Raw genomic sequence first — 26,636 nt, forward strand, 5'->3', positions numbered from 1 at the left:
GGGGCACTGCACAGGTCTCTGTGAGTTTGTGGGTCCAAGTCAGCCTTCCTGACATGATTTCCAGATGGGACTGGGTTTCTGAGCCTCTGAGGATGAAGCCAGGCTCAGGGTCATGGTGTGTTCATCCAGTGGAGACCTGTTTGTGAAGCCAGCCAGTCCTCTTCCCTCCACAGCTTGGTCCAACTTGAGCTGTACCCTGTCACCGAGGAGTCATGTCCAGGATAGATCTGGGTCTGTTAGCTTCTTGATTCACTAGCTGCTTCCTCTCATCCCAAACTCTGTATTCTGAGTATTTCTCTTCCCATTTTGTTATACCACCAATTCAATCAACATTATAAAATAGTAATAATAAAAGCTTCTATTTATTGAATCTTCTGTGTGCCCAGCAGCCCCACAAAGAAAGCATTATTGTCCTGTTCTACCAATGGTACAACTGGGGGTCAGAAGAGGCTACTTATCACCAGCAGCTGAGAGAGGTAGGATTCAGATTTCTGTCTGCCTCAAAAGCTTGTGCTTAGTTGTTACTATTTTAACAATTAAGTTACATGAGGAGAGTAGGGAGACTTCCCAGAAGAAGCCTATAGCATCCTTCGTGTGTTTTCTGTTTCCTCATTCTGAAAGTGGACATCAGGATTCTTACTTATTGAGGTCAAAGAATAAGATTCTGTCTTGACTGGAGAAAGGAGGCTGGCATCATGCAGGTTAGAGCAGAATTCCCGTGATGCCCTGGGGCGTCCCAGAGGATTCTCACTGCCATCTTTGACCCCGATACAGGAAGGAGATAACCCAGATTCTCGGCAAAGCAAGATGCACAGAATGTAGAAGTATGGGTTGGGCACACAATGCATTGTTCTGTCCTCCACAGCGTGGGAATTACCAGGGAGAAGGATCAGAACTGCACCTCCAACTTGGGCATGGTTTCCCCAAGAGTACCTCAGGCATTGGGGACATTCCTCCACCCAACCTTCCGGAACCTGTACAGAAGGACAGTTTGGATTTTGGCCTGGTAATCCAGAGATTTTAGTCAATAGTTCATATCTGGCAGATCATTTATTCTCTTGAAGCTTTAGTTTCCACAAATTTCTAACTCCTAAAAACCAAACGCTCCATTTCTGAATTATTTGTGAGGTCGTCAACAACTTAGGTAACGTACTTGAAACTCACACATGTGACAGTCTGTGGCAGAGTCAAGGACAGAAAAACATGTGTTTGTTCCAGGCTGATCACAATCTGGAGCTCCCTTAAAGCAATGTTCTCTATCTACTTGTTCATTTCTTTGATAGGAGCTAAGAGAAAATAATTTCTATAATGTTCAAAATAAAGAACTTTTGCCACACTGAATATGACATAACGTTTAAACTATTTGGAATTATTTTAACTTAAAAAAAATCACCAATAGCTAGGCAGTCTTAGTCACCCCCACTTAACTAAACATGAATCTTGCCATAAAGTCTTTCAAAATTGTTTAAAAAATCTTTTCTGGCTGGCCAAACTGTTCTCAGTTTTCTGTAATTTCTGTTTTCTTTCTAGCTTTTTTGTTTGTGTGTTTGCTTGTTTGTTTTAAAGTTCCAAGCCAGTCATTTTCTTGAGAGCCACATTAAAAGAATTTTGTCTAGATAACGTAATAAAATATAGTAGAGTGCTGTTTACTGCGCTCTCCTGTACAATATTCAGTTTCTACATTTTAGCTGAAGGAGAGAGGATTTCGGGAGTCTGGCAGCCGGCAGCTCTCAGGGTTGGTGTCGTTGCCTGTAATTACGTTGCAAAAATATCATCAGGGATAGACTGGCGCCTAGGAGGCATGTTTTTAAATGTCCACTGGAAGATATGATCTATTTCAGTAGACAATTAACATGGTGCAGTAATGTAAGGTGTCTCATGGGCAAAATTGAGATAACAGGCCCCATATTTCTGATCACTTCAGCAATGCTTTTGTGACCTCTATATAGGGCACCTTGGCTAGCTGTTTCATCTGGCCCCAGGCAAGGTGGGAAGGCACTGGGCTGAAACCTGGGCGTGAATACATGACCTTGGGCAAGATACTTAACTCCTCTGAGACTCCATTCTCCTTATAAAATGGTGATAATAACAATTTTGCAGAGTTAGTAGAGATAATATTGAAGTTGCAAATGAGGCCATTATTATTTAAAGGTATACTGTATAGTATCATATACTATATATTAAAACATTATACAATTGATAATTAACAAGCAATTATCCTCTGTTAACCCTTAATAACCTTACTAACACATTGCTTCTTTGAAGAGTTAGTCCGAGAGCCCAGGTCTGTTATAGAATGCTGATTTTTAAAAATGTTCTCACCAAAAAAAAAAAAAAGTAAATATGTGAAGTGCCGAATGTATTAATCAACTCAATGGGCGGGGGGGGGGGGGGGGAATCCTTTCACAACATATACATATATCAAATCATCATGTTGTATACTTTAAATCTTTTACAAGTTTATTTGTCAATTTTACCTCCATAGAAACAAACAAACAAGCGAGGCTGATTACTGGGGTGAGTAATGCTCAGCATTAGTATATGCTCTGTAAGAGTGTCCCACATCTGGTGGGGGAAGTGTCCTGGGTGGACCGTGGTTCCCGGCAGAGGTTCTAGAGTCAGACAGACCTGGGAGGGGGGGTGGGGAGCCACACTGGGGCTCTGCTCTTCCATATCTGCCATGTCAGAAACATCGCTTTGTCCCAGACGTGTGTGTCTCCTAAGGCTGTGCCGTCACCGTCACCCTCTGCCCTCCAAACTCCAGTCACATGGAACTCTCTGTAGTTCTCCAAAGCTTCACACTCACTTCCCCACCTAGCTTATTGTTCTCTCTGAAAGCCGGCTCTTTCCCTTCCCTCTTTCTGCTAACTCCTATTCCCCTCGACTTCCTCCAAGACTTCCCTGACCCTCAGGACCAGGGGAGTGTCTTTTCCATCTGCCTGCTCCCGTAGCCACCTTCCATGTACCCCTGTGGTCACTGTATTGGCGTTGCCTTGTCATTGGCCAGCCCCCCACCCTTTAAGCAATGACTAGTATTCTGGGCGCTTAGTGTTTGCTAGGCACAAAGCTTGACGCTTTACGTGTATTACCTCGCCGAAATCTAGCAATTGTGGGCAGTAAGTATTAGTACAGATGAGAAAACTGAGGCTCAGAGAGGATAAATGATTTCCTAATGTTGCACAAATGCAAGCAGAATCGAGGATCTGAACTCAGGCCTGTCTGGCTCCGAACCCTTTGAAGTCCATTGTAAATGTCTAAGGGCTTACAGGGTGGAGCACAGTGAAAGCACGTAGTGAGTCCTCAGCAAATTGTAGCTGGTATTACTTTGACCCAACCAGACCATAAGCCTCTGCAGGGAAGAAATCTTAACCCATAGACGCTTGTGCCCCTTAGCACGATGCCCCCCCAGAAGCCAACTCAGTGCGGAGAAGGCGAGGACACCGCACGGGCTTCTGGGATAAGTCCCAGAGCACCACTGACTGTTTCCCAATAAATGACTGATGTGTGTGTTTTCAGCACACATCTCTGTATGGGGGAGATGTTTCATTTCTTGTCATACTCTGGCCTCTTGCCATGTCTGAGCGAGGAGGGGGTGGGGCCACGGAGGGGAGGCGAACAGCTGGAGCTGCTTTGGGGTGAGACACACAGGAACCGCCAACCACCTAAATAAACGTCCTCTTTATTTTACCAAATATAATTTATCAGTTACGTTGACATTTGTCAATTCAGTTATAGTAACTATAAATAATTCTCTTAAGACACAGTTCTGTAACTTTTTAAGGATACAAGAGTAAACCAAATGTTGCTCCTCGCAGCCAGGCCAAAATGACATGCAGTTTGTGCAATCAGGGGAAAAGAAACGAGTCTTCCAGCAAAGTCCACTTCGTTTTCTTTCCCTCTCTCCCACAGTCCTCCCTCCGCTCACACGCTGACGGTTTGGGGCGCGCCTACCTTCCTGGTTTTTCAGCAAAGGAGGACGCTCCCCAGTCACCAGGGTGGCTTGGCCAGACTCCAGAGGCGAGGAAGGGGTGAGTGACAGGGGCAGGGGTGACCGGAGAACACAGGGGCACAGCCTCGGGGGCAGAGGACTTGGTTTTGGTGCCTGTACAAGAGTCTGTGTGCAAATGTGTTTGGAGGTGGAGGGCAGTATAAAAGAGGGCCTGAGGGAAGAGCAGAAACAAGCCCCGTGTAATGAACTCTGCCAGACACGGCCCCAGCTAGACAACCTCCACGGTTCCTTCCAATTCTAAAACCCCAGTAAATGCCCTGGGTGGAAATGGAGGGACAGAATAGACAGTGTCTGGACGTACGGGCTGAGTTCCTGGGGTGAAGCTTGGTGTTGGTAAGAGACAGGGTCAGTGCCTAGCCTGGTGCTGGAGGTGCGCCTTTTGGGCCAGAGAGGGGAGGGCTTACGGGGGAGGGGGAGAGAGAGGCTAGAAGAAAACCTGTATCCACATGAGTGTGGACACGTTTCCCATCTGGTCAGAGTAATGGGCGGGGGCAGATGTGGAGGCTCGTGTTCCCTAAATCTTACACCAGGCAGAGCAGCAGCTGGTGACATCCAGCCTACTAGGTCTGAATCCTCTTTTGGGTGGCTGATGAGGAGGGGTAGTTTAGAGAAGTGACCTGCCGGATGAGCAGGGGGGCTGGGGGCTCTAGCTGGGGTCAGCACTGCACAGAGGCGAGATCTAGAGGAAGGTCCTGGCCTGGTGACACAGATGCAAACACATCTAGCAAGGAAGCTTTCTCTGTCACATTGGAAGGGGCACATGGCCTTTGTGTCCGGGTAACGAGGGGAGCTTAGAGCCATTTCCCTGACCGCCGGCACGGTTCCTAACACGTGGTGGGCCCTCAATCGGTATTGCTTCAGACCAAGCCTGCACATGAGCTCCTCTTCGGGAAGGCTATGTATTTGTTGAATGAGCAAATGAGTGAATGAATGAATGATGAATGAGGGCAGAAGCCAAGAGAGAAGAATGTCCACAGCAGGATGGCATGAGTGATTTCGGGAAGGGACAGAGTCTAAGGTGACGACGTGAAATGTCCTCGGGAGAAACAGCGACAGTGAGACACCCTGGCCGCCCTCCACCTCCCAGCAGCCTCCACACACTCAATCCCTGTCCCTAATCATGGAACCCAACCTGGCAAGCTCTGGAAAAGGTGGTGTTGAGAGACAATTAGACACAAAGAGTAAACAGAGATGAACAATCGGTCCTCTGGGCCCAGGGATGATGTAGATCCTGGGAGACCTATTGGTGGACATGGGTCGATGGAAAGACCAGGCCCCTACTCATATCTTCCCGGATGTGACAATCAATTGGAAAAAGATCACAGGGAGGGGTTGGTGGTGTTTATCAGACAGTTGGGTGAGGGGCGTGTGTACAATTTGAACGGTCAGTCTACCTCACTCTTTTTGGGACGGAGGGAGAAGAGGGCTAGGATCACATGCGGCCAGGAGCAGCTATCTCCTCACTAGTGCTCTGAAGTTGGTCCGTTTACAGAAGAAAATGTGTGTGTGTTTTGGGAGAATGGGGGGAAATGGTATTTATCTCTCTGTTCAATCAAAAAGAAAAAAAAAGAAGGAAAAGAAAAAAACCCCAAAACCAGCGCCTACTCACAAAGGGTTTCTCATTAGGGCCATGGCCGCATTTGCTAAAGCTAAACCAGATGCCCGCAGATCCCAGACGGAAACCCCTGCCCTGATCCGCATCGCCTGGAGGCACCCACCAGGAAATTGCACTTGGTGATTGTCTCGAAAATCTACTTGTACTGCTCATCTCAGTCCGTCTGTCCTGCCTGAATTCTTGCTATACAAACTTGGCTCAATGTATAAAAATTCCCATTGAAAATAATGAGAATTCGGTATCAAAGTGAAGTCCCTAGAAAGAGGTGGGAGTGTGGAGTGGGGGTGGGGGAAGGGGAACAAAAGAAAAAAATTCAAACAGAAAGTGCAGGAGGGGTGGGGGAGAAGGCTGAATGACCAGGCTAGTCCCCGACATCCGTGTCTCGGTCCCCAATGAGCCAGAGGACATGGAAGCTGAGTGCTAGGAGCCCAGTGCCAAGCAGGTCCCCCAGAGCTGTCAAGTATGGGATGGAGAAGTTGTCTGGGTCCAGGCCCCGGCCCCACATCCAGTGCACCATCCAGTCTGCGATGTACAGGAGAATCAGCACCTGGGGAAACACAAGGGCCCGGCCTATAGCCATCCCCTCTCTCCAGGGGGAGCCAGAGGCCACACGATGGAAGGCATTCACCGCCACACAAGGCTCTGCTATCCACAGTGGTACAGCTCATCTATCTACCCCAGCAACCCCTTTATGTTCCTCTACCCCACAGTCACCACTTGGAGAAGACAATCGGCATCACATGAGCTCTTTGGGGTCCCCAGGACCCCACACATCAGCATCATATTCCACTCCTAAATTTACCAAACAAGGGACTTCCTAATTGAAATCCTACTTATTGCAGTGATTCAGCGCTCTTGCCTCTAATTCTGGGTCATCCTATACTCGGGTCCCTCCAGTGCCCGGCACGTGGGCTTCTCCGGGAGCCTGGCAAGGGGCTGGGGACTGAAGCTGCCTTTCCACACAGGGGCTTTTCCATGGAGCAGAGCGGAATAAGGACAGCATTTGAGGCTGCTGCCAACACACTTGTACAGGTGTCTAAATTGCAGTCGATTATCCCAAGCTAGCTTTCTCCTGACCCTTTGCGTTCTGCTGCCGTGGGCTCCTGCAGAGCCGGTCTAGCTTAACATTAGCCCTAGCAAAATAGAATGATGAGTCCGTCAGCTGGATGTAAAGCAGAGCGCACATCAATTCAAAAACCCATTTTGGATCATCTGCTGCTTTGATTTATCTCTTTGCTTCCCTCCCACTTCTACAGATCAAGAATGATCTAGATTAGAACTCTGCTAGTGGGCCCTGGACCAGTAGCATCAACAACAGCTGGGAGCTTGTTACAGACGCAGAATCCCAGGTCCCGCTCTTGATCTCCTAAATTGGAATCTGCATTTTAATAAGATTCACATACACTTTTAAGTTGGCAAAGTGCTTAATCTAGAACACTAGGGAAGAGTGACTCAGGCCTGTGTCTTCTAGATCCTCAGCACCATCACTGACATTTGGGTTCCTTAAATGCCCACCTCTGCGTGCAAATGAAGTGCTTTCTACCCGTAAATCTCCAACACAGTCATCTGGGAGGTTTTGCTCTTAACCGTATTTTGCAAAAACTGGTATGTAAATTCTGTCCTAAGGGGCTCAGTTGCAGGAACTGGAGGCCCTTGGGGGATCCTAAAGCCAGAACCAATACCTAATTTTAGGCAAACTTGGTTGTTTCTCGAGGGCAGCCAGAAGTTACGGTTCCAGCACCCTGCACGTTCCCCCTTGCCTTGCACGCAACAATCTTGTACTCCTATGGCCTGCCCCTGGCCCTGGGTGGGGGCCAGCCCCCCCCGCCCCCAACTTCGCCCCCTACCCAGCAGCTGCAGAAGAGTCCCAAGTAAAGAGTGTGGCCAGGAGGGCTTCAGGACATGCTTCAGGAAGGGCATGGCAGCAGCCGACCCCTCATTCCGGCCTCCTGAGCCAGCTCGGTGACACATGGCCAAGAGGAGGGAGCAAAGTACACAGGAAGAACCTTTAGAGGGGGCTGAGTGTGCAGCTCTGGCTCCCCACAGGCCTAGAGAAGACAGCAGGGGTGCGGGTGCCTCCAGCCGGCCCCAAATGGGTAATAGAGCCCAGGTTTATCCTTCCCGATGGAGGCTGAGGGCTACCCTCCAGCCACAGACCCACGGCGTGCCCACTCCTGCTTTCCCAGCGGCCACTGGGCCAACTTGCAGGGAAACGTGGCACCTGGGAAACTGCCGCGGGGCAAGAACTATGGTTGATTCTCAGCCCAGCCCTTGGGAAGATGCCCAAGCACGCAGCCCTTTCAACGTTTGGAGTGAGGGGCTGGAGGGATAAGAGGTTACCAAGAGTGGACTGGTTAAATGAAATTATGTACATCTATATGACAGGAGAATGCAGCCATCAAAGAACTAGGGTGCTCTTCTTGCTATGTGCTGATGTGGACTGATCTCTAGGATAAACTGTTATGTGAAAAAACAGGTGTGGACAGGGTGGAGAGTGTGCTAAGTTTGTGTAAAAAAAAAAATAAAGGGAGGGAAATAAGAAAAATTATGTTGGTTTGTATAAATACATAATAAGCTTGAAGGATATACAAGAAACGGATGACGCGGATGGCCAGGAGGAAGAGACTGGGTGGCAGAGAGAGGGCAGAGAGGAAGAGCTTTCACTATTAACCGTTAAAATGTTTAAGCTTTGGGGCGCCTGGGTGGCTTAGTCGGTTAAGCGTCCGACTTTCGCTTAGGTCATGATCTCGCGGTTCGTGGGTTTGAGCCTCGCGTCGGGCTGTGTGCTGACTGCCAGCTCAGAGCCTAGAGCCTGTTTCAGATTCTGTGCCTCCCTCTCTCTCTGACCCTCCCCTGCTCACGCTGTTTCTCTCTCCTAGAAATAAATAAAACATAAAAAAAATTAAAAAAAAAATGTTTAAGCTTTGGGGCATCTGGGTGGCTTAGCTGGTTAAGCGCCTGACTTTGGCTCAGGTCATGGTCTCACGGTTTGTGAGTTTGAGCCCCATGTCCGGCTCTGTGCTGACAGCTCAGAGCCTGGAGCCTGCTTTGGATTCTCTGTCTCCCTCTCTGTTCCTCTCTTGCTTGCTCTCTCTCTCTCTCTCTCTCTTTCAAAAATAAAGATGAAAAACAATTAAAAAAAAAAGGAGTCATTGCCTTTAAAAAAAATTTTTTTTTACCGTTTAAACTTTATGGGGCACCTGGGTAGCTCAGCCTGTTAAGTGTTGGACTTTGGCTCAGGTTATGGTCTAATGGTTTGTGAGTTTGAGCCCCGCATCGGGCTCTGTGCTGACAGCTCGGAGCCTGGAGCCTGATTCGAATTGTGTCTCCCTCTCTCTCTACCCCTCCCCTGCTCATGTTCTGTCTCTCTCTCAAAAATAAACAAACATTAAAAAAATTTTTTTAATTAAAATATTTAAGTTTTGTGCGGTGGCAGTATCGTAGCTAATGAAGTTCATCTGAGGCGCGATTACTGCTAATTAAAATGTTTTGAACTATGTGGCTGTTATTACCAGTCAAAAGTCATGTCTACAGAAATTGAAAACGTAATACTAGGGTGGCTAGTAAGGGATTGCGTCACTGGGGGGTGGTGGGAGCTTGTGATGGAAGAACGGTTCTGTGTGGTGAGAAGACAAAAGTCTGCACGTGACAGAATGGCATGGAATTAAACGCGCACACACGCACACGAGTGCATGTAAAACTGGTGTGGTCTGAATATGCTCTGTGGAGGTTCCAACCTGCACTGCCTGCACCTGCTCAGCACCATTAGGTACTGAGCTGTGTGAGATGTCACCAGCGCAGAAACTGGGTTAACAGTACGTGGGATCTCTTTGTCCATGTTGTTTGCAACTTCTCATAAATACATAATTATTTCAAAACAAGAGGCTGAAAGGGGGGCCTGGGTGGCTCAGTTGGTTGGGCGTCTGACTTGGGCTCAGGTCATGATCTCATGGTTTCTGTCCCAGGTCGGGTTCTGTTTCAGTCTGTGACTCCCTCTCTCTCTGACCCTCCCCTGCTCACGCTGTCTCTCTCTCTCTCCTAGAAATAAATAAAAATTAAAAAAAAAAAAAAAAAAAAGAAGTTGAAAAAAAAAAAGGAAAAAAAGGAATATTACTCTAGGGAGAGAGTGTATCATATTGTAGAATGGCAAGGCACACAGGACCCCAGTGTGGTGGTGTTGACATTCTTTTCAGGCCATGAAACCCTTTATTCAGATGACATCTCCTAATGAAGCCCCGCATGCAAAACAAGCATGCAAATGGCCAAGTGGCGCTCTGCAGCTAGGCCAGTGAGGGTGGCGCCCGGGCCCACCTGCTCAGCCCCCTACAACCACCTGCCTGAAACCACCACCTCGGGTCCCTTCCTCTCAATTTACAAATGGATCTCTGAGGCTCAGAGAAGTGAAGCAACTGGGCCAAAGTCACACAGCATGTTAGCGACCCTGCTGGACTGGCAGCCTCCTCTCTGAGCCCCTGTCCAGTATTTCCTGGCCCCCGAGGCCCAGAGGAAGCAGAGTGCCTGGCTGGCCACGCCCACGCCCCTGCGGTCCATACCTGGAGCAGTGCAGCGGTCATGTAGAAGATGATGAAGATGAGCGTGAGGGTGGTGTGCCCGCCCTGCATGCAGCTGATGGTGTAGAGGAACACCAGGTGCCCTGGAACCACGAGGAGGAAGAGGACGCGAGCCGAGCGCGAATTCACGTCTGGGACCAGGGGGGAGAGGGGGTGAGGAGGTGAGCAGGGGGAGCCCTGGCCCCAGAAGGCCTTTCAGTCAGGAGGTCCCACACGGCACCCCAGAACAGCAGGCGCTGACTCTCTCTATCCTCCACCCCGTGGTCCCCAGCCCCCAAGGCGTCCCTGGAAAGTACAGTCTTCCTGCCTGGGATCTGCTCTCCCGAGAGAAGGAGAAGCTGTTTCTCAAGGGAAGCTCACAGAGTGTCGGCCCCCTCCCCCCAGGGCTGGAAGGGACTATCAACCCCCGAGGGCTGGAAGGGACAGTCACCCCCTGCCCCCCCGCCAGGGCTGGAAGGGACAGTCACCCAACCCCACCCCAGGGCTGGAAGGGACTAGAGGCTAGGACTCTGCCATTACCAGGACTGAAGAAGGTGGTGCAAGGACTGGGGCAGCGGCGAGGGGCTTGCTCAGAGTTCTCCCCTGGCATCCCATTCATGTGCAGGAAGGTGGAGATGCGGCTGGCCTGCACTGCCACCAGATTGCCCCCGACACCTGTAGAGAGACAGATGCCCTTAGACGTGAGAGGGGTGAGGAGTGGGGAGGGCAGAACACATCCACCAGTCCCCAGGAGAAGAGTGAGACACTGAGGAGGAAGACCAAGATGCCCCCACTTCCAGGGAGATTTCCAGGCTCCTTCCATCCTCCCCTCTATGGAGAGGTGGCCGTCCCCTGTGCCCCTTGGGTGGCTGAGAGTGCAGGAAGGGGCGCAGGCCGGTCTGCAGACTCAGGGAACCCGTGTCCCTGCTGTCCCACACAGTTGAGGCGACAAGGCCTTGCCTTTCCACAGCTCTGAGCAGACCCAGGCCCCCCACACTCCTGGGCTGGTTCCAGGGACTGATTTCAGGAATCAGGTGTGAGCTCTGGACTCTGGAATCGGGTACCTGTCCCAGGAGCCGTGCGGGTTATTGTTGCCCTCCCACCGCTGACCTATTCCCCGCTCTTCTCAGCCTTGCTTGGAGCTCTGAGAGGCTGACTTCTGCACACTGCATCACCCAGGCTCCCTTGCTGGCTGCCTCTAATCGGGTTTGTTCAACAGGAGGCACCAGTACGTGAGTCAGAGATGGGGGAGAGTGAGGGATCAGGTATGTCTTTCCTTATCCCAATCTGCTTTTAGGCAGAGGCTTACCCCTGTTGGGGGCAGAGGTGTGTTCCCTCTGGGCTCCTATGACTTTATTTCCTCCCCTTGACACTTGAGGACTAGGGCTTCCTGTTGTTGCTAATCTGTGGGTCCTTCCCCGGCTCTCTGCTCTGTGAGCAGCCCCTTCGTTAAAGTCTTGAACTCTCTGAGCGGGATGCTCTTGCCTGTGGGATCCTGATGCAGGGCCCCCCACAGCCTCCCCGCCTGCCCCCCTCCGTTCCCCCAGCAGCTGGTGCCGACACCTCACCATTAATCACAGGAGTGAAGACAGCCATCCCTGCAAAGTTGGGGTCTGAGACAGTCTTGTCCAAGATGAGGCCTCCCACACTACACAGACAAAGACAAAGTGACACAAAGGTCACTGAAGGGCTGTGTTTCGGTTCCGGGGATGACGGGCACAGGCCCCTCTGGCCTCGGGGAGGAAGGGAAACGAGGTGCTCCGGGGGTCCCTTGTCTCCCAGGCCTGGCCTCCTTTGCCAGAACTAGTTGCTGCTTATAATATTCCGACCTGGTGGAGTGGCCCCGGAGCTAACTGGTGGCACCGGGGCAGACAGCCGCCTCCTGTACCCACCCCGCAGGGCGGCTGGAGCGGCCCAGGGCCACCTGCCCAAGAGGACGGCGGTGGTGCACCTGTTGGGTCCTCATTTCCCCCTGTAGTAACAGGGCCAGGCTCTTCCTCAGGAACCACCTCTCTCAAACTCAGTCACCGTGGTTCAGGTGGTACTGCTCCAACCATGGCCCGGCCCCAGGCCCGGCCAATCACAGCCTCGCTTTCCCGAGGCCACGGCGATCGGTTCAGGCGGAGCCGTGTGACTGGTTGAGAGCCGGTGAAATTCTGTAGCGGGACCTTGTGGGATCGTGGAGAGACTTCCTCTCATGGGAGTTAGTAAGAGTGAGGAAAGTATGAGCCGGGAGTTGCAGACGGTCACAGGGAGAAGCGGAACCGAGCGTTGGAGAATACCGGAGCCCTGACGTGACCACCGAAGTGTCTGAGCCCAGCTGTGCCGTTTTAGCTCCCTAAGCCAGTGCCTTCTGCTTCTCAAGGCCACCCATTTCTGATGGCTTCTGCCACATGCAACAGGACATGGAGCCGAAACACCTTTGAAGGCATTTCTAGGGTCTGCACCAGAACCCTCCCCCTTTTCCAGGGCTCACCAGGGACTGTGGCAGGGTGGGACGAGGGTGAGGGTGCGTACAAGGGCCCGAGCCTACCTGCTGATGGCCATGGCAATGATGACGGGCTCCCAGCCTGAGTACAACACTTCCCTTGTGGCTGGGCTCCGTCGGGCCAGCACCACCCAGACAGGCAGCAGGGCCACGAAGAAGGCACACACCAGGGGGTAGATGTATTGCCAGTCATCTGAGAGAGGCAGAGATCAGAGGGAGGTGAGCACTGCAGCTCCCTGTCAGGGCCCCCCCGCCCCACTCGGCCTGCTGATGTGCCAGCAGATCTCAGGGAACGTCACACTAGGTGCCTGTAAATACATGACCTCATTGATCCTCCCTGTAAGCCTGGGACACAGGGGGAGGCCAGACTTTTCCATTCTGTGGATGAGGGAAACCAAGCTGAGAGCTTCCCAGGCATTGGGCTGATCAGGGGCAGAGACCAGATTCTCGGCTCCTTTGCTTTGATCCCCAGAAATCACAGTCTCCCTTCCCCTTCTTCATTCTGCAAGCAGATTCCAGACTTCAGTTCCTTCCTTTCACCCCTTCCACCTTGACTGCTCCAAGGCAGGTAGGAATCCACAGGACCAGGCAAGAATAGATTTCTCAGATCCACTCCTGTGCCCCGCTGCCTGCGTGCATTTGAGAATACTTAGCCCCTGTCTCTACGCTCTGGAGTTATTACAAAACTGTGTTCCAATCAGATAGGTAAGAACTTAGAGGAAATCCTTACACATTGGCAAACCCACCACTGTCTCTCCCACTCCCCCCAACCCTGGTCACACCCTCAGTGGCCTAAGCCTCACCCTGCTCCAGGTAGAGTCCCCAGCTGATGCCTGAGAGCAGTGCCAAGGTGATGAGGTCACCCAGGCTGGCGGCAATGGGCGTGGCCACATTGTCTGGGTTGATTCCAATCTTTCGAGAGCCAATGATGACCCCAATCATGATCATACCTGGGGAGGAAGAGGGGGGCCGGGCAGGGCAAGAAGAGATATGGGGGTATCAACAAACAAAAGGAGAGATTATAGGTGCCAGGCTGATACCCTACCCTTCTCTTCCTTCCTTACCCAGTACCAGGGATGCGATGAAGGCCGTGGCCACGCTGCTGGCACAGAGTAGGAAGGCATGCGGGATACTGAAATGGCCATCAGGGATCCAGCCAAAAACGACGGCTGCGATGGACGCCAGGAAGCCCACGACCGTGGCCTGCACCTGCGGTGGGAGCGGGTAACTCAGAGTATGGGGAGGGGGTAGGGGAGCGGAGAGTTTCCTAGCACAGGTCACCGAACCGAGCACATCGCCAGACCTCTCCTTGGCTCTCAGCAGCCCCAGGAGGCAGGCTGGGCCGGACTGTGCAGTCCTCCTGGGCTGGAACGATGTCTTTGTTTATTTAGTTTCACACCAGACACAAGTACTAGGCAGTGCACCCCGCAGGCGCCCAGGACATGTTACTTGGCCAAAGAAGCATTCCTCTGGGGATTGGGGTGAGGTCCAGCAGAGCCTGAGACTTCAGTCTACAGACAAGGCCAGAGACTCAGGGGATGAGACTCCCGGTCTGGAAGCTGTGTAGCCTCATGTGGTGGATGACACTCCAGCACTCCTGAGTCCGATTTGTGGGGACTCACACCCAGGGGACCCCTGCGAGTCGAGAACTGACGTGGGGCCTGCTGGGGTCCTCCCCATCTTGGCCCTTTTCCTGGGAAACTTGGTTACCTCCTAGAGCTGCTGCGGGAGAAGCCAGCGCGGCAGGATGAGGCGCTGACCTCAACCTTTCAGATCCCTGACTAAGGGGGAAGCTTAGCCCACCCTCTCGGGTCTCTGCTCTCTTACCTGGATGAGGGCCATGTTCCCCGTGATCATCCTCCAGAGCTCCTTGGGTGTGTCCATGTGCCCGATGTTGGCCTGGGAGAGGGAGGGAGAGGGGCTGGAGCTCCAGGCTGGACAAGGCCTGCGGCTCCATCTGTTAGGATCCTGTCTGGGTCGGGAGGCAGTGCACGTGGCCTAAGACTCTGGGACCAGGGTGTAACCCCCAGGGAAAGTGGAGTAGCATCAAGGGGGCCAGAGAGGGAAGGAGCTGCTGCAGCTGGGTGAGGGCAGGAAGGGGGCTCCCAAGGCAGCCCCCCTTCTCCTCGCCTCCTCTCAGGACAGCCGCTGAGCCGAGGCAGCGTCCATCCTGTGAGCTGCTCGTGTGGGTCAGAGTGACCCCATCCCTGGCTCTGAAGCCAGCTTGCCATTTTCAGGCAGGAAAGGTCAGCCGGTGGTGCAGGACCGGGGCTGCAGGAGGGTCTGGGGAGAAGCGAGGTGGCGTGGGGGGAGGCTGGAAGTAAGGCAAGATGGGGTGGGCTTAATCGGCTGCCACTCTCTCTGCTGCCCTCTCTAGGCTTGTAGCCACGTGGGACATCCCTGCCAGCTGGCTTTCCTGGCCCCCTGAGTGTTACTGCCCCCCACCTCCCAACCCATGGCCCTGGATCTGGTTGCATCTCTGAACCATCATGGCTGATCCACGGGGCTGTGGGAAGGGGGAGTGATAAGCAGCTCCCCCTCTGTCTATTCACTTAGTGAAGAGCCAGCCGCCGTGGGGGGAAGGGGACGGGATGGGAGGGGGGCTGGGCAGGCCTGGCCCTGCTCCTGCCCAGCTGTGGAGCAGGGCTGGAGATCAGAGGAGGCCCCCATCTGTGCAGGTGGACGACCAGCATGACGCTTGCCTGTCAAAGCTGCACAAACAGTCACGAGGCGGGTTGCGAAGCAGGGGGTGGGGCAAGAGTCCAGGGACAGCTTGGACATCCAGAAACCAAGCCTGGGAACCACTCTGGGCAGGGAGCCCCTGCCCAGGAGCAGGACGCCCAGGCTGGGATCTCCCTACACCCTCCCGCCCCAGCCCTGCACTCCAGGCCTGGGCACTTGAGAAAGGCCTGTAGTGAATGATCTCTCAGTCTGGCTCTGTGCTGCCTGGAGTCCTCTGTGTGTCCCTTTCCTCCCAGCCAGGACACTCACTGCGGTGGACAGCCTCGATGCCAGGGTCATCTCCAGGTTCCCCTTCAGCCCCAGCAGTGCGGGCACCAGGATGAAGACCTCTGTCACCTTCTGGAAGACTTCCCAGTGCTACGAGGTGAAAACAGAACCCAGGAATCTCAGTGCCCCAAACAGTTGGCATCAGGTCGAATAGATGGTCTGGGATCGGGGGCTCAAGGAGGAAATGGAATCAGCAGGGCGTGAGCACGCCAAGCGCCTTTCCTCCAAGAACTCTGGAACCGGACCAAGCGCGGGGTGCTCCAGACGACACCCTCCCTCCCCAGCCCTTCCTGCCACCCAGAAATGGGGAGACGTGGAAGGTTGCTTCCAGTCAGGAGACCCCGGCCTGGCTCCACTTCCTCTGCCTGCTTTCTGGAGCCTGAGGGGAGTGGAGGCGAGGACTCATACAGCTATGACCCCAGGCTGGTTTACACCCCAGAACTCCTTCCCAGTCCCCCCTCAAATAGCAATCCCCAACCTCTTTGCCTTCAGCCCAGTTTCTCTGTGGCCACAGCCTTGGGAGGTGTTGTCTCAGCTGCTGACAGCCGGGCTCCGCGGGGCTGGGGCTGAGGAGATTAGAGTTTGTTTGGTTTCTGTGTCCAAGGGCTTTGGGCCTCAGCCACAGCAAGTCTCAATAGGCTCTGAATTAAGACCGGGTCCCCAAATCTCTGCGTGCCCGTATGCAAGAGGCTTTTTAGGCCTCCTCTGCATTCCAGTACCTCACATACCTCCCCCAGTCTCTCAACTAGGAAAGGCGGGGGTACGCCTGTGGGAAGAGCACTGGACTAGGAGTCAGGAGACGCAGGTTCTAGTCTGGGGACCATCAGGCCTGGCTCTCCAACCAGTTTCTTCAGCTCCCAGCTGTTACGTGCCGACAGCGTGCTAGGCTAAGTGCTCTGTGTAGGTTTTCTCATCTTGTCCTATCAACAGTCCATGCAGGGGGGCGCTCTTTTTGTCCCCACTTTGTGAATGAGGAAAGAGCGGTTCACAGGGCACTATACTTGTTCATGCTACGAGGGGAAAAGAGAAAGAGCCAAGGTTGGCTATTTGAAAGCTACTTTGATTGCAAGTGAAATTGAAGATTTGCAAAAAAGGCTGGGGCTGCGTCTCCCTCCCTGGTGCTGGCTGCCGCACGGGTTCCCGTATGTGTTCTTTTATTTGTTTAGGAACGGGCCACCTTCAGGTTTGGAGAGGGAGGAGGGGGTACGCGGCCAGGCCGGTGCACGTAGGTTGACGAGGGAGCTGTGATCAGGAGGCAGAGAGCTGTGTGTGCAAGGGCACCGGACTGAGAGCCTTGGGTTTCCTACAGAGACCACGGGCGTGGGCCTTATGCTCCCCCTCCAGCGGCCTCCTGCACGGACCAGTACGGGGGCCTCAGACACATTACAAGGGCCTCAAGCTCCCGACTGTAAACTGTACAATTCAGGGGCCAAATCGGGTGGTCTCTAAAGGCAATTCCAGCATTGACGTTCTGTAGTTAAGAATGAGGCTGTAAATCAGCCCCCCAGAGAGATGTATCCTCTTATATCCATTAGATTGGCTACCAAGCAAAGTCCCCAGAAAAGCCCAAATGTTGTTGGCAAGGAAGTGGAGAGACTGGAGCCCTTGTGTGCTGTTGGTGGGGGTGTAAAACACTGTAACCGCTGTGGAAAACACTATGGAGGGTCCCACCAAAGTTAAAAATAGAACCGTTCTGGGGCACCTGGGTGGCTCAGTCGGTTAAACATCCGACTTCAGCTCAGGTCGTAATCTCACGGTTCGTGGGTTTGAGCCCCGCGTGGGGCTCTGCACTGACAGCTCAGATCCTGGAGTCTGCTTTGGATTCTGTGTCTCCCTCTCTCTCCCTCTGTCCTTCCCCCACTCATGCTCAGTCTCTCTCAAAAATACATAAATAAATGTAAAACAACAACAACCACCACCCAATAATCCAGCAATCTCACTGCTGGGTGTATATCCAAAAGAAGTGAGAGCAGTCTTGAAGAGATAGTTGTTCACACATGTTCACAACACCATTACTCACAATGGCTGAGGGGTACAAGCAAGCCTGGTGTCCACTGATGGATGGATACACGCGAGGTGGTATGTGCAGACAGTGGAACAGTGCTCCCCCTTAAAAATGAAGGACATCCTGGGGCGCCCAGGTGGCTCAGTCGGTTAAGCATCCGACTCTTGATTTTAGCTCAGGTCATGATCTCATGGTTCGTGAGTTCAAGCCTCACACGGGGCTCTGCACTGACAGCGCGGAGCCTGCTTGGGATTCTCTCTCTCCCCCTCTCTCTCTTTCTCAAAATAACTTTAAACCTAACTAAATAATTTTTTTAAAAAAGGAAGGCAATTCTGACACATGCTATATAACATGGATAAACCTTAAGGACATTATACAAAAGTAAAATAAGCCAGTCATAAAAAGACAAATACTGTAGAATTCCACTCATATGAGGTACCTAAAATAGGCAAATTCATAGAAATAAAAAGTAGAATGCTTGGTTGCCAGGGGCTGGAAGGGGATTTAGTGTGTTTAATGGTTATAGACTTTCTGTTTTGCAAGATGAAAAAGTTCTAGAGATCTGTTTCACAACAGTGTGAATATACTTAATACTACTAAATTAAAAATGGCTAAGATGATTAATTTTGTTGTGTGTTTTTTTACCACAATAATAATAATTAATAATAATAATAATACAAGATGAGCAAGGATTATCAGAGGAGGCTGGATACTGGAAGGGCCTTGAGGGTAAGGATTTCTCTCTTCTTGTCAGAGTTCTTTCTGTGGGTGTGCGCATGTTGCTGGCGCATACACTTACCTGAGCTCCTGGTCTGGCCCCTCACAGGTGGAGGGCCTACGACTGTCTTTAGGGGGGCCTCTCCCCAAGACTAAGGATGGAACAAAGTCTCCACTCCCTGCCTGCCCCGTCTCCCCCGGCACCAGTTGCTGAGTTTGACGTTCCCACAGGAGGAGCCGACCCCTTGCAAACAGTGGAGGGATGCGAAACCCCTCTCACTCCCAGGGACTCCAGAGAGAAGGCAGCCCCGGTGAGCCCCAGACACCCTGGAGGGACTTGGGGACCATTACTCCGGGACACGGCTAGGGCACACCACTGGGGTCCCAGCTCCCTGCAGACCCGGCCTCGCTCTGCTTCACCTCAGCCTTTCTCCCTGAACTGGACAAACAGCTCCAGAGAGGGGAAGAACTCCCCTCCCCTCATGAGGGTGGCTGATTGTGGACTTTCGAAACTTCTCTCAGAGCACAGCCTCCTATCCCCTCCTCACGGCAAACCATCCGCCCTCCCAGGTTCCAAGCCGCCAGCTCTGTGCACAGCTTGGCTCTCCTGGTGGGTGCGTGTAACGTATACGGGCTGCCAGTGAAAGAGCCTGGAAAGAACCACTTTACGCGTACGCATGTAGTGTTGTCTAAGTGGTTTGTAAGGAGTATTGTTTGCCTCTGCGATTATTTAAGAAAAAAATGTAGGAAGCTCAGCTAAACCCCTCTGGCTGCCATGGTGAGCACTCCCATAGCCCTCCACCTCCCGGCACATATGTTAGAAGGCCCTAGAAAGTATGGGGTTTCGGTAGTGGCAAGATGAGAAATAGAGAGGCAAGGGGAACATGAAGCCACAACAGCAGCCCCTGTGCAAAAGTTTTCCCAGTCCACACACAATTCGGCCTGGGATCGAACACCGCCTGACCTCCAGCCTGGCAGAGCCCTGAACTGGCACTTGGGTCAGAGGAGCCAATTCCTACACACATACTTTCTTCACCCACAGAGCTTTCTTAAAGAGGCCGATCAGGCAGGAGCAAGGGAGGGGGTGGGGGGCCTCTGAGACACACACATACACACACACGCAGCCACTCTGGGAAGAGAGGCTGGTGATGTGGAACCAGCCTGGGGGCCAGGGCGGCCCTGAGGTTGCGTGGCTAGAATGTGGCAGGGGAAGACAGTGAGTGTCTCTCTTCCTTCCTCTGGCCTAACTCAGGCCCATCCTGTTCATCCTGGCAGGGAGTGGCTGCCCCTGAAGTCAAACCTGTCAGCCAAGCCTTCACCCACGCCTTCCTGCTCTGCTGGGGATAGAAAAGGGTACGTTCCAGGAAGCGCTACCCCACTCGGTAGAGGAGAGCATCTACAGATCTCACTGCTTTGCAGAAATGCAGCTCCTCTTCCCTTTCCCTGTCCTTGGCTGGGGCTGGGGGCAGGTGTTCGTTGGCTCCCGACATCTGGGGGTGAGAAACGAGAATGCTCCCCCCACACTCCAAAATAATCCTGATTCAAAGCGATCACCCTAAACCCCAGTGGTCCTGATGGTACCTTTTCCTCCCTGCCCTTCTGACTTGCCTCTCCGGTCCCTTACCTCCTCCGGCTTCATATACTGACTTCCGCCCGCTTTGGAGCATTCTGCCCTGAGCTCCACCCCGCGCCCGCCCCCCCCCGGCCCCAACCCCAAGGGTGGCAGCAGGGAGGAAAGTCACAGGCAGGAACAGGTGGAATCAAGACCTTAAGAAGACTAAAATCCCTAGAGATAGGCTCTGAGCACCAGGCTGTGGGAGGGCCCCAGAAGCTGGGCTGCAGTTGAAGACCAAGTCAGAGTCATCTGCCTGAGGCTCTCTCCCTCTGCAGGCATCCCACGTGCCCAAGCAGGAGGCCGCAGGACAGCCTGGGTATCCGGGGGTGTACAAAGGGTGAGAAAGAGAGTGGTCATTGGAGATGGGATCCGATCATTCTGCCCGGAGCCCCAGCGGCGCTGGGAGCAGGCCAGCCAGGCAGGAACGCTTGTTTCCCTCCACTTCCCCGAGCCCACGTTTGCCATCCACTTTCATCTCTGTGGACTCTTCCACATACACAGCAGGACAGAGAAGCTGGAGGAGGAGGTGTCTGGGGGAGGGGGTTGTCACCTTTCCTCGGGATTCTCAGCAGATGAGTGAGTTAAGATAAGGACCTAGGGGGCTCACCTGTCTTAACACAGCTGAGAATTCCAGGGAAGGTTGGGACACCACCTCCGGCTACCCCATCCTTGACAGAAAAGGCAAGTGAGATGCCCAGGTAAGGAGCAGGGGGGTGGAGGGGCGGGGCACAGATCACCTTCCGCAGATCCACATCTGACCACATTCAACCAGCCCCCTCCGACCCCAACAATGGGCCCAACCCTGCTTTCCTTCCTAGATGTCATAGGAACTTTCAGCCACAGTTTGGACGTTGGAGCAGATGGCAGTCCATGTATCCTTTTTCACTTTTGGCCAGTACACCAGCTCCTTATCTCACTGCAGAGGCTGGCTGTGCTCGCTGACGGGAGGGGAGGGCAGATAAGGGACCACAGAAAGGAGCCTCCTAGGAAGAGACTGAGTCTTCTGCAGTAGTGAGGAAAGATGGGGGAAGGGGGGCGGAGCAAGGAACCATAGGCACCGGACTTCTGCTCATCTGCTTTGAGATGCTGGGGATACTCGATAGCCAACCCCTCCCGATGGCCCCAGTCTCAGGCACTACCAGATTCTGTCCCACTGAAGGCCGTCCGTCATGGCTTGTGAAGGGGGAATACACGTGTGAATCCCCAGCAAGCGTCCTGCTCTTCCTGAATCTGAGATTGTCAGTCACCCCTCTCCCCCTGCCTTTCCGTCTCCTGGATGTGGAATAAGAATCTCCCTGTGGTCCCATGTCCCGGTCCTTCTGCACCCTCCTCCTGTCCTGATATCACTGTAGCCATCTGCAAGGCCTGCTTCAACCCAGCTGTGACAGGAAGGCTGGGGGAGGGGGAAAAGGACAAACCCGCCATTGTCATCTATACCAAATGGACCTTAGCTCTGGGGTGAGAGCCCAAGTGCCACACTGAGGGCAATTGCTGGCCCTCTGTGGGTACACTGAGCAGGCTCCAAAGGTGCCTACCAGTGTCCCAGGCTCACGGGTGTGGGGTGGGGGTGGGGGTGGGGCAAGATGTGAGAAGCTTTTTCCATCTTTAGAATTCTGAGTGTGTGGGAATAGGGTGGGGTGGGAGACTGCTAAGAACCTTTTTTCTTGTTCACTTTAGACTATAACTCCAATTGTTCCGGATTCTGATCCGCTCTGTCCTTTGAGGGAAGACGCAGAGAGCAGACTCCTCCCTGAGTCTTTAACCAACAGGCAAATCATGGGCATGGTGAAGGCCATAGGAGTTAACAGCCCAAGCTCTGAGTCAGGATGACCAGGGGCAAGTTACCTAATCCCTCTCAGCCACAGGTTCCCTCTCTACAACACGGAGACGATTATGGTGCCTACCTCATGGGCCTACAGAAGGCCATTACCATTACTGTAATTATTATGCAGAAAACAAAACCACTGGACCCTTGGTTGTAAGCACCAAACCAGAACTCAAAAGCTCTTAACAATGAGAACCGAGGCCACAGGAAAGGGATGGAAGAGGTGGGGACACTGCTACCCCAGTCTCATTTCTTCTCTGGCTACCACCCCCACTCCCTGCCCCAGGAGGAGAAGCAGCCAGTAGGGGGAAGAATCCAAAGCCTGCCTTCCCAGCTCCAGACTGGCTTCCCAACCTCCATGAGGAACAACCCTGAGGACGACGGGTCAGGGGAGAGGGAGGGTCCTGTTATCTGGCTGAGGCACTTTGGCATGACGTTAACACCATTCTCAACAGCGACAGGAAGTGCAGGTTTCTCCTCATAGGGGCTCAAGTCAAAGTGGTCCAGGTGGCTACTGTTCATGGAGCCACTTACAACCAATCACCATCAGTTCCCTGGGACACTGGCTGGCCTGGCTCAGGGGAGGGGATGCTTAGCTCCATGTCCTCATGGATATGGGAGATTTCATGGCTAGGGACAAAGAAGGGGGGGGGTGTGGATCCCAAGGGCAGAGGCCAGATTTTCCCTGGTCTTTATATTTCTCTAAGTACCTAGGACAGAGCTCAGCACTCAGCAGGAATTCGATACCTGCTAATGCTTAACTTTGATAAACCCAGCACCTTCGGAAAAACTCTGTGTCCCTTACTGCACGTCAAAAACTTTTACCTGGAAACAAGACTTGACTTCTCTCTTGGACCTGAAGGTTCTGGGTGAGTCCTAAGCTGCAATGTGCTACATAGCCTATCCCTGGCTTTTAGCTTCCAGATCCTGCCAATTGTTATCCTTAACTCTAGCCGGTAGCCTCACAAAAAGCCTTCTTTGCTCAGGGCAGATTCATGAAAGACAGGTAAGAAGCAAAGAGGAGAGACAGCTGTGCCCAGGCCTGGTTACATTTTGTGCCCATTTACATCACAGAATTAGTACTTCTAGGGCTTACCACGCCCCCAGCCCCCACACCTTCCCACCCAAATCATGCATCAGATAGCATGTGCTCACCCCTATTCCCCAAGGAGATCGTACTGAGGTTACAGGCGCATAAGGAACACAAAATGCCTTTAAGAAACTTCCCACTTAATCTGAGACCCTCTTGGCAGCTGAACAAATTCCTGCCCAGCAGGGGAATGGAGGGGAGACTTGAAACTGAGCTTTCTACTGTGGATATCCTTGAAACCCCAAGTGAAGGGAAAAGAAAGCATAAGAGGAGTCCCAGCTAAGTGTCTCCTACTGAGCCGGGCTCAGGAGGAATGCCCAGGAGGGATGGCAGGTAACAACCACGTTCCACCTCTCCTCGTCCCAGCCTGAGCCCTGGAACACATTCTGCTTCTGTTAAGCAATGCTGCCCCGGACACCTCCTCAGGTGCTTCCTCAAGCCTTCTGTAGAAAGTAACTAGACCAAGAAGAAACTGAGGACGTGATCCAAAGGGAAACAGTATTCTAGGAAGCAGCGGCTGCTTCTGATGGGGGCGGGGTGGAGAGAAAACTCTAAGAGTCCATTTCCCAGGAGGAGAAGGTGGCCCCGGGTTCACGGTCAAGAGCTGCCCGACCCAGGTCCTACCTGCACGATGTCCAGCACCATGCCAGCAGCCACAGTCCCAAAGCCTGCCAGGAGGAAGGGAAACAGCACTTGCAGCCCGATGGAGAAGGAGGTCTCCTTGAGTGGGGAGGGTGGCGCGGGGCCACGGTCTGTGCTGACGTCGTCACTTTCATTGCTCTGGCTCCCGTTCTCCAGAAGGGCGTCCTCCTCCCGAACCCCCTTGGCGTTGGCCCGGGACTCAATCACCACCACCTCCACCCCGGCCCCATCAGGCCCCAGGAACTCTGAGGTCCCAGCCAAGGGCTCTCGCCCGGGGCCATCGGAAGAGCAGGGTGAGGGAGTTGGGCCAGTCCCGTTCAGCTGGTGGGCGTCCTTCGGCTCTGGCTTAGAGGACATGACGGGAAGGGAGGAGGGGAAGGGAGAACTCTTCTCTCTCTCTCTCTCTCTCTTTGTTTGCTTTCTCTCTCCCTCTCTAAGTTGGGAAAGAACTTAGTCTTGGGATGAACCCAGGCTTGGGTGCCGCGGGACCTCTTCCCACGGCTCTCCGCTCCTCCCAGGCGCTTCAAGAACTGACCCACTGACAGGCAGCCCCATCAAGCACTGAAGCCGCGAGCTGGAGGGAAACAAGAAACTCCTCACCAGGCTCTGCAGCCAGCCACTAGGGGTGCAGATGCCTGACTCCCGGGTCGGCCAGGCCAGCGCTGTGCTTGGGGGCAAGTTATCTGGCCTCTTTCTTATCTTCTTTGGTTCTGAGTGGCAGGCTCCTCAGAGCAGGGGGCATCCAGAGTAGAAGAGCCCAGCCAGGTCTGGGGTGGCCTCTTAAGTGACCCTTCTTTCATGAAAAGTAGCTTGAGTTCAAGTCCTTGAAAGGCAGCCTCGGCTGCGGCTCCTTCAGCTCCCCACAGCTCCTCGGGCTCTGTGGTCCCAGGGCAGTGTCTGCCGTCCTTCCCCTCTCCTCCAGGGACTTCCTTCCTTCCTGGGAAGACCTTGTCCCGCGTCGAATCCCTGGTCCTTAAAGTCACGAGAATCTGTGTGGGACACCTGATGTGGGAAGGGAGACAAGAAAGAGAATGTCATGATATGGCAAAGGGGAGCTCATACCGGGACAGTTTCCCCACAATGGCAGGCGCTAAAGTTTCCACTAAAACTACCCATTCCTGCACTGTGACATCTGGACGGCCAGCAGGCACTGACCCTGCCATCGTCCTAACCGGCAGCGCCCCCCACCCCCCCCAAGGGATCACCGCTGTGGTCAACAGCAGTGAGATGTGGCCAGCCTGGGATTGGCAAGATGTGGTGCAGGAGACCTTGCCATTGTCTTCTCGGCAACTAGGGCTGGACAGAGATGTCCTGGGGCAGAGATCCCTTCTCGAATGCTTAAGAACCCAGGATTATTTAAGTGCAGTGTCCAGTGGGGTCAGTTACAACGGTCACAAGCTCCCTGCCACACAGCATAGCCACTGCCCTGTAGAAAGTGATTGTTGACAGTCACGAGACAGCTGCACGAGGCAAATAAACAAGGAGGATCTGATCACTACATAAAGGTCTCCGGACCCCCAAACGGCCGTAGCCCCTGACGGAGGAAAAACAACAACAGCAACAACAATAAAAACTAGGAGGACTCCCTGGGCAATGGGGCAAGGCTGCCAGACCAAGGCCAAGAGCCAGAGGCCTACCCACTCCTGCCCTTGAGAGTCAGCAGTGTTACAAAAAGCACAGACGCTGACTGCGATCCAGGCTTCTGTCTCTACTTCTCTCTCCCTGCTCTTGGCCCTGTGGGTTTGTCAGATAGGACAAGGGAGTTATCTCAGTTTGAAGGGGGAGAGGGCAAAACTATTGGTTATTGTGCGCACACTTCAGTTCCCTAGGTTCGTCCTGTTCCCCAGGGTTACTGAGAGTTGGAAATAGTGGAATTCTTGAAAAACAAAAACAAAAGACAAAAGCAGCAAAACTAAAAAAAAAAAAAAAAAAAGTAAAACAAAGCAAAGCAAAATATAAAGCAGCAGCATAAGCCAAAATGCACTTGTTTCCAAATGCATGTGTCTGGGTGTAATGGTCCCACTTTTCTTGTTTAAGAACCCCCCCCAGGCCCTGATCCCACCCTATCCCATTTCACCAAAATTGTTCTTACAGGGGAAAAAAAAATAAATTTAAAGAGAACTTCCCTAGGTAGGATGAACAAGTACTTAAGTATTCGAAACAAAATTAGTCAACTCCAGTTTGGGAAAGGGTGATTCAAACTCCAGTAACTGACCCATGGGAATTGTTTTCTCTTTCTATGGACTCAGGTCACACATCCAGATTCCCTTTCTGGACCTCTTTAAACGCAGTCCTGTGGTTCTTTCAAAGACCCTCAGTAGAGACCCAGAAAGAGACCTCCGAGCAGGAGAGAGTCCACTGCCCCTGTCCCCGCAGTGCACGCCAGAACCTGACCCTCCTCCTACTGTCTTCCTAGCAGGCCACCTAAACTGAAAGGGGGCTCGCAAGAAGAGAAGCCAGTGCCTCACCCCACACCTTCCAGTAAAGAGACTTCAGACGGGCCTAAGGCCCTGGGATGAAAGAAGCAAAAGTAAACCAGGATGCCCTGAGGAGGGGACAAAAAAGACCCGTTTTAGTATCTGCAAGCCCAGGGCGGCGGCGAAGTGACTGGGTGGCCTCCCCCGCCTCTCCGGTATTCAGACTCAGCAAATGCGCTGCTCGCCAGGGCTCCCGCCCTCTGCCACCCACCGCCCCAGACCCATCAGGACTGACCTGCCTCTCGCTCGGAAGGAATGGGGGCGCCTGGCGAGTGGCACCAGGGACCCGTGGTCTCGGGGGGTGCAGGGTTCCCCCTCTTCTCATCACTCCTCCTCGGCAGAACTCCTCGGTCCCCGGCGTGCTCCCCCCCGGACCCCCGGCCAAGGCGAGCGTCCAGCCGCGACACCCGGCTGGCTACATTTCGCCTCTGCGTTACAGCGAGGCCGCCGCTCCGCTTCCACGAGGGGTAGGTGGCCGGGGAGGGCAGGATATACCGCCTCGGGCCCAGGCGGGGGGGACCCGGACGGGGGACCGTGGGGCTGAACTTACTCGCCCCCAATCGCTTCTTGCCCGCGGACTTGGGCCCGACCGGT

General features: G+C 53.2%; 1 protein-coding gene and 1 non-coding gene across 2 annotated transcripts; one reads left to right on the forward strand and one right to left on the reverse strand.

The window, feature by feature from the left end:
- Positions 1–3,663: 3,663 nt before the first annotated feature.
- Positions 3,664–26,636, reverse strand: SLC41A1 (solute carrier family 41 member 1). Its single transcript, XM_039227576.1, has 11 exons — positions 26,278–26,636; positions 23,548–24,567; positions 15,654–15,761; positions 14,490–14,561; positions 13,727–13,871; positions 13,466–13,612; positions 12,708–12,855; positions 11,743–11,822; positions 10,715–10,849; positions 10,178–10,326; positions 3,664–6,171 (listed from the first exon to the last, which is right to left on the reverse strand). Exons 2-11 carry the CDS (start codon positions 23,920–23,922, stop codon positions 5,986–5,988), a joined length of 1,545 nt encoding a protein of 514 aa, XP_039083507.1. The 5' UTR covers positions 23,923–24,567; positions 26,278–26,636; the 3' UTR covers positions 3,664–5,985.
- Positions 9,043–9,180, forward strand: LOC120228962. Its single transcript, XR_005527638.1, has one exon. It is a non-coding gene; the product is annotated as a U4 spliceosomal RNA (small nuclear RNA).

The sequence above is a fragment of the Hyaena hyaena genome, unplaced genomic scaffold, assembly GCF_003009895.1.
Source record: "Hyaena hyaena isolate Hyena2069 unplaced genomic scaffold, ASM300989v1 scaffold_28, whole genome shotgun sequence".
NCBI lineage: Eukaryota > Metazoa > Chordata > Mammalia > Carnivora > Hyaenidae > Hyaena > Hyaena hyaena.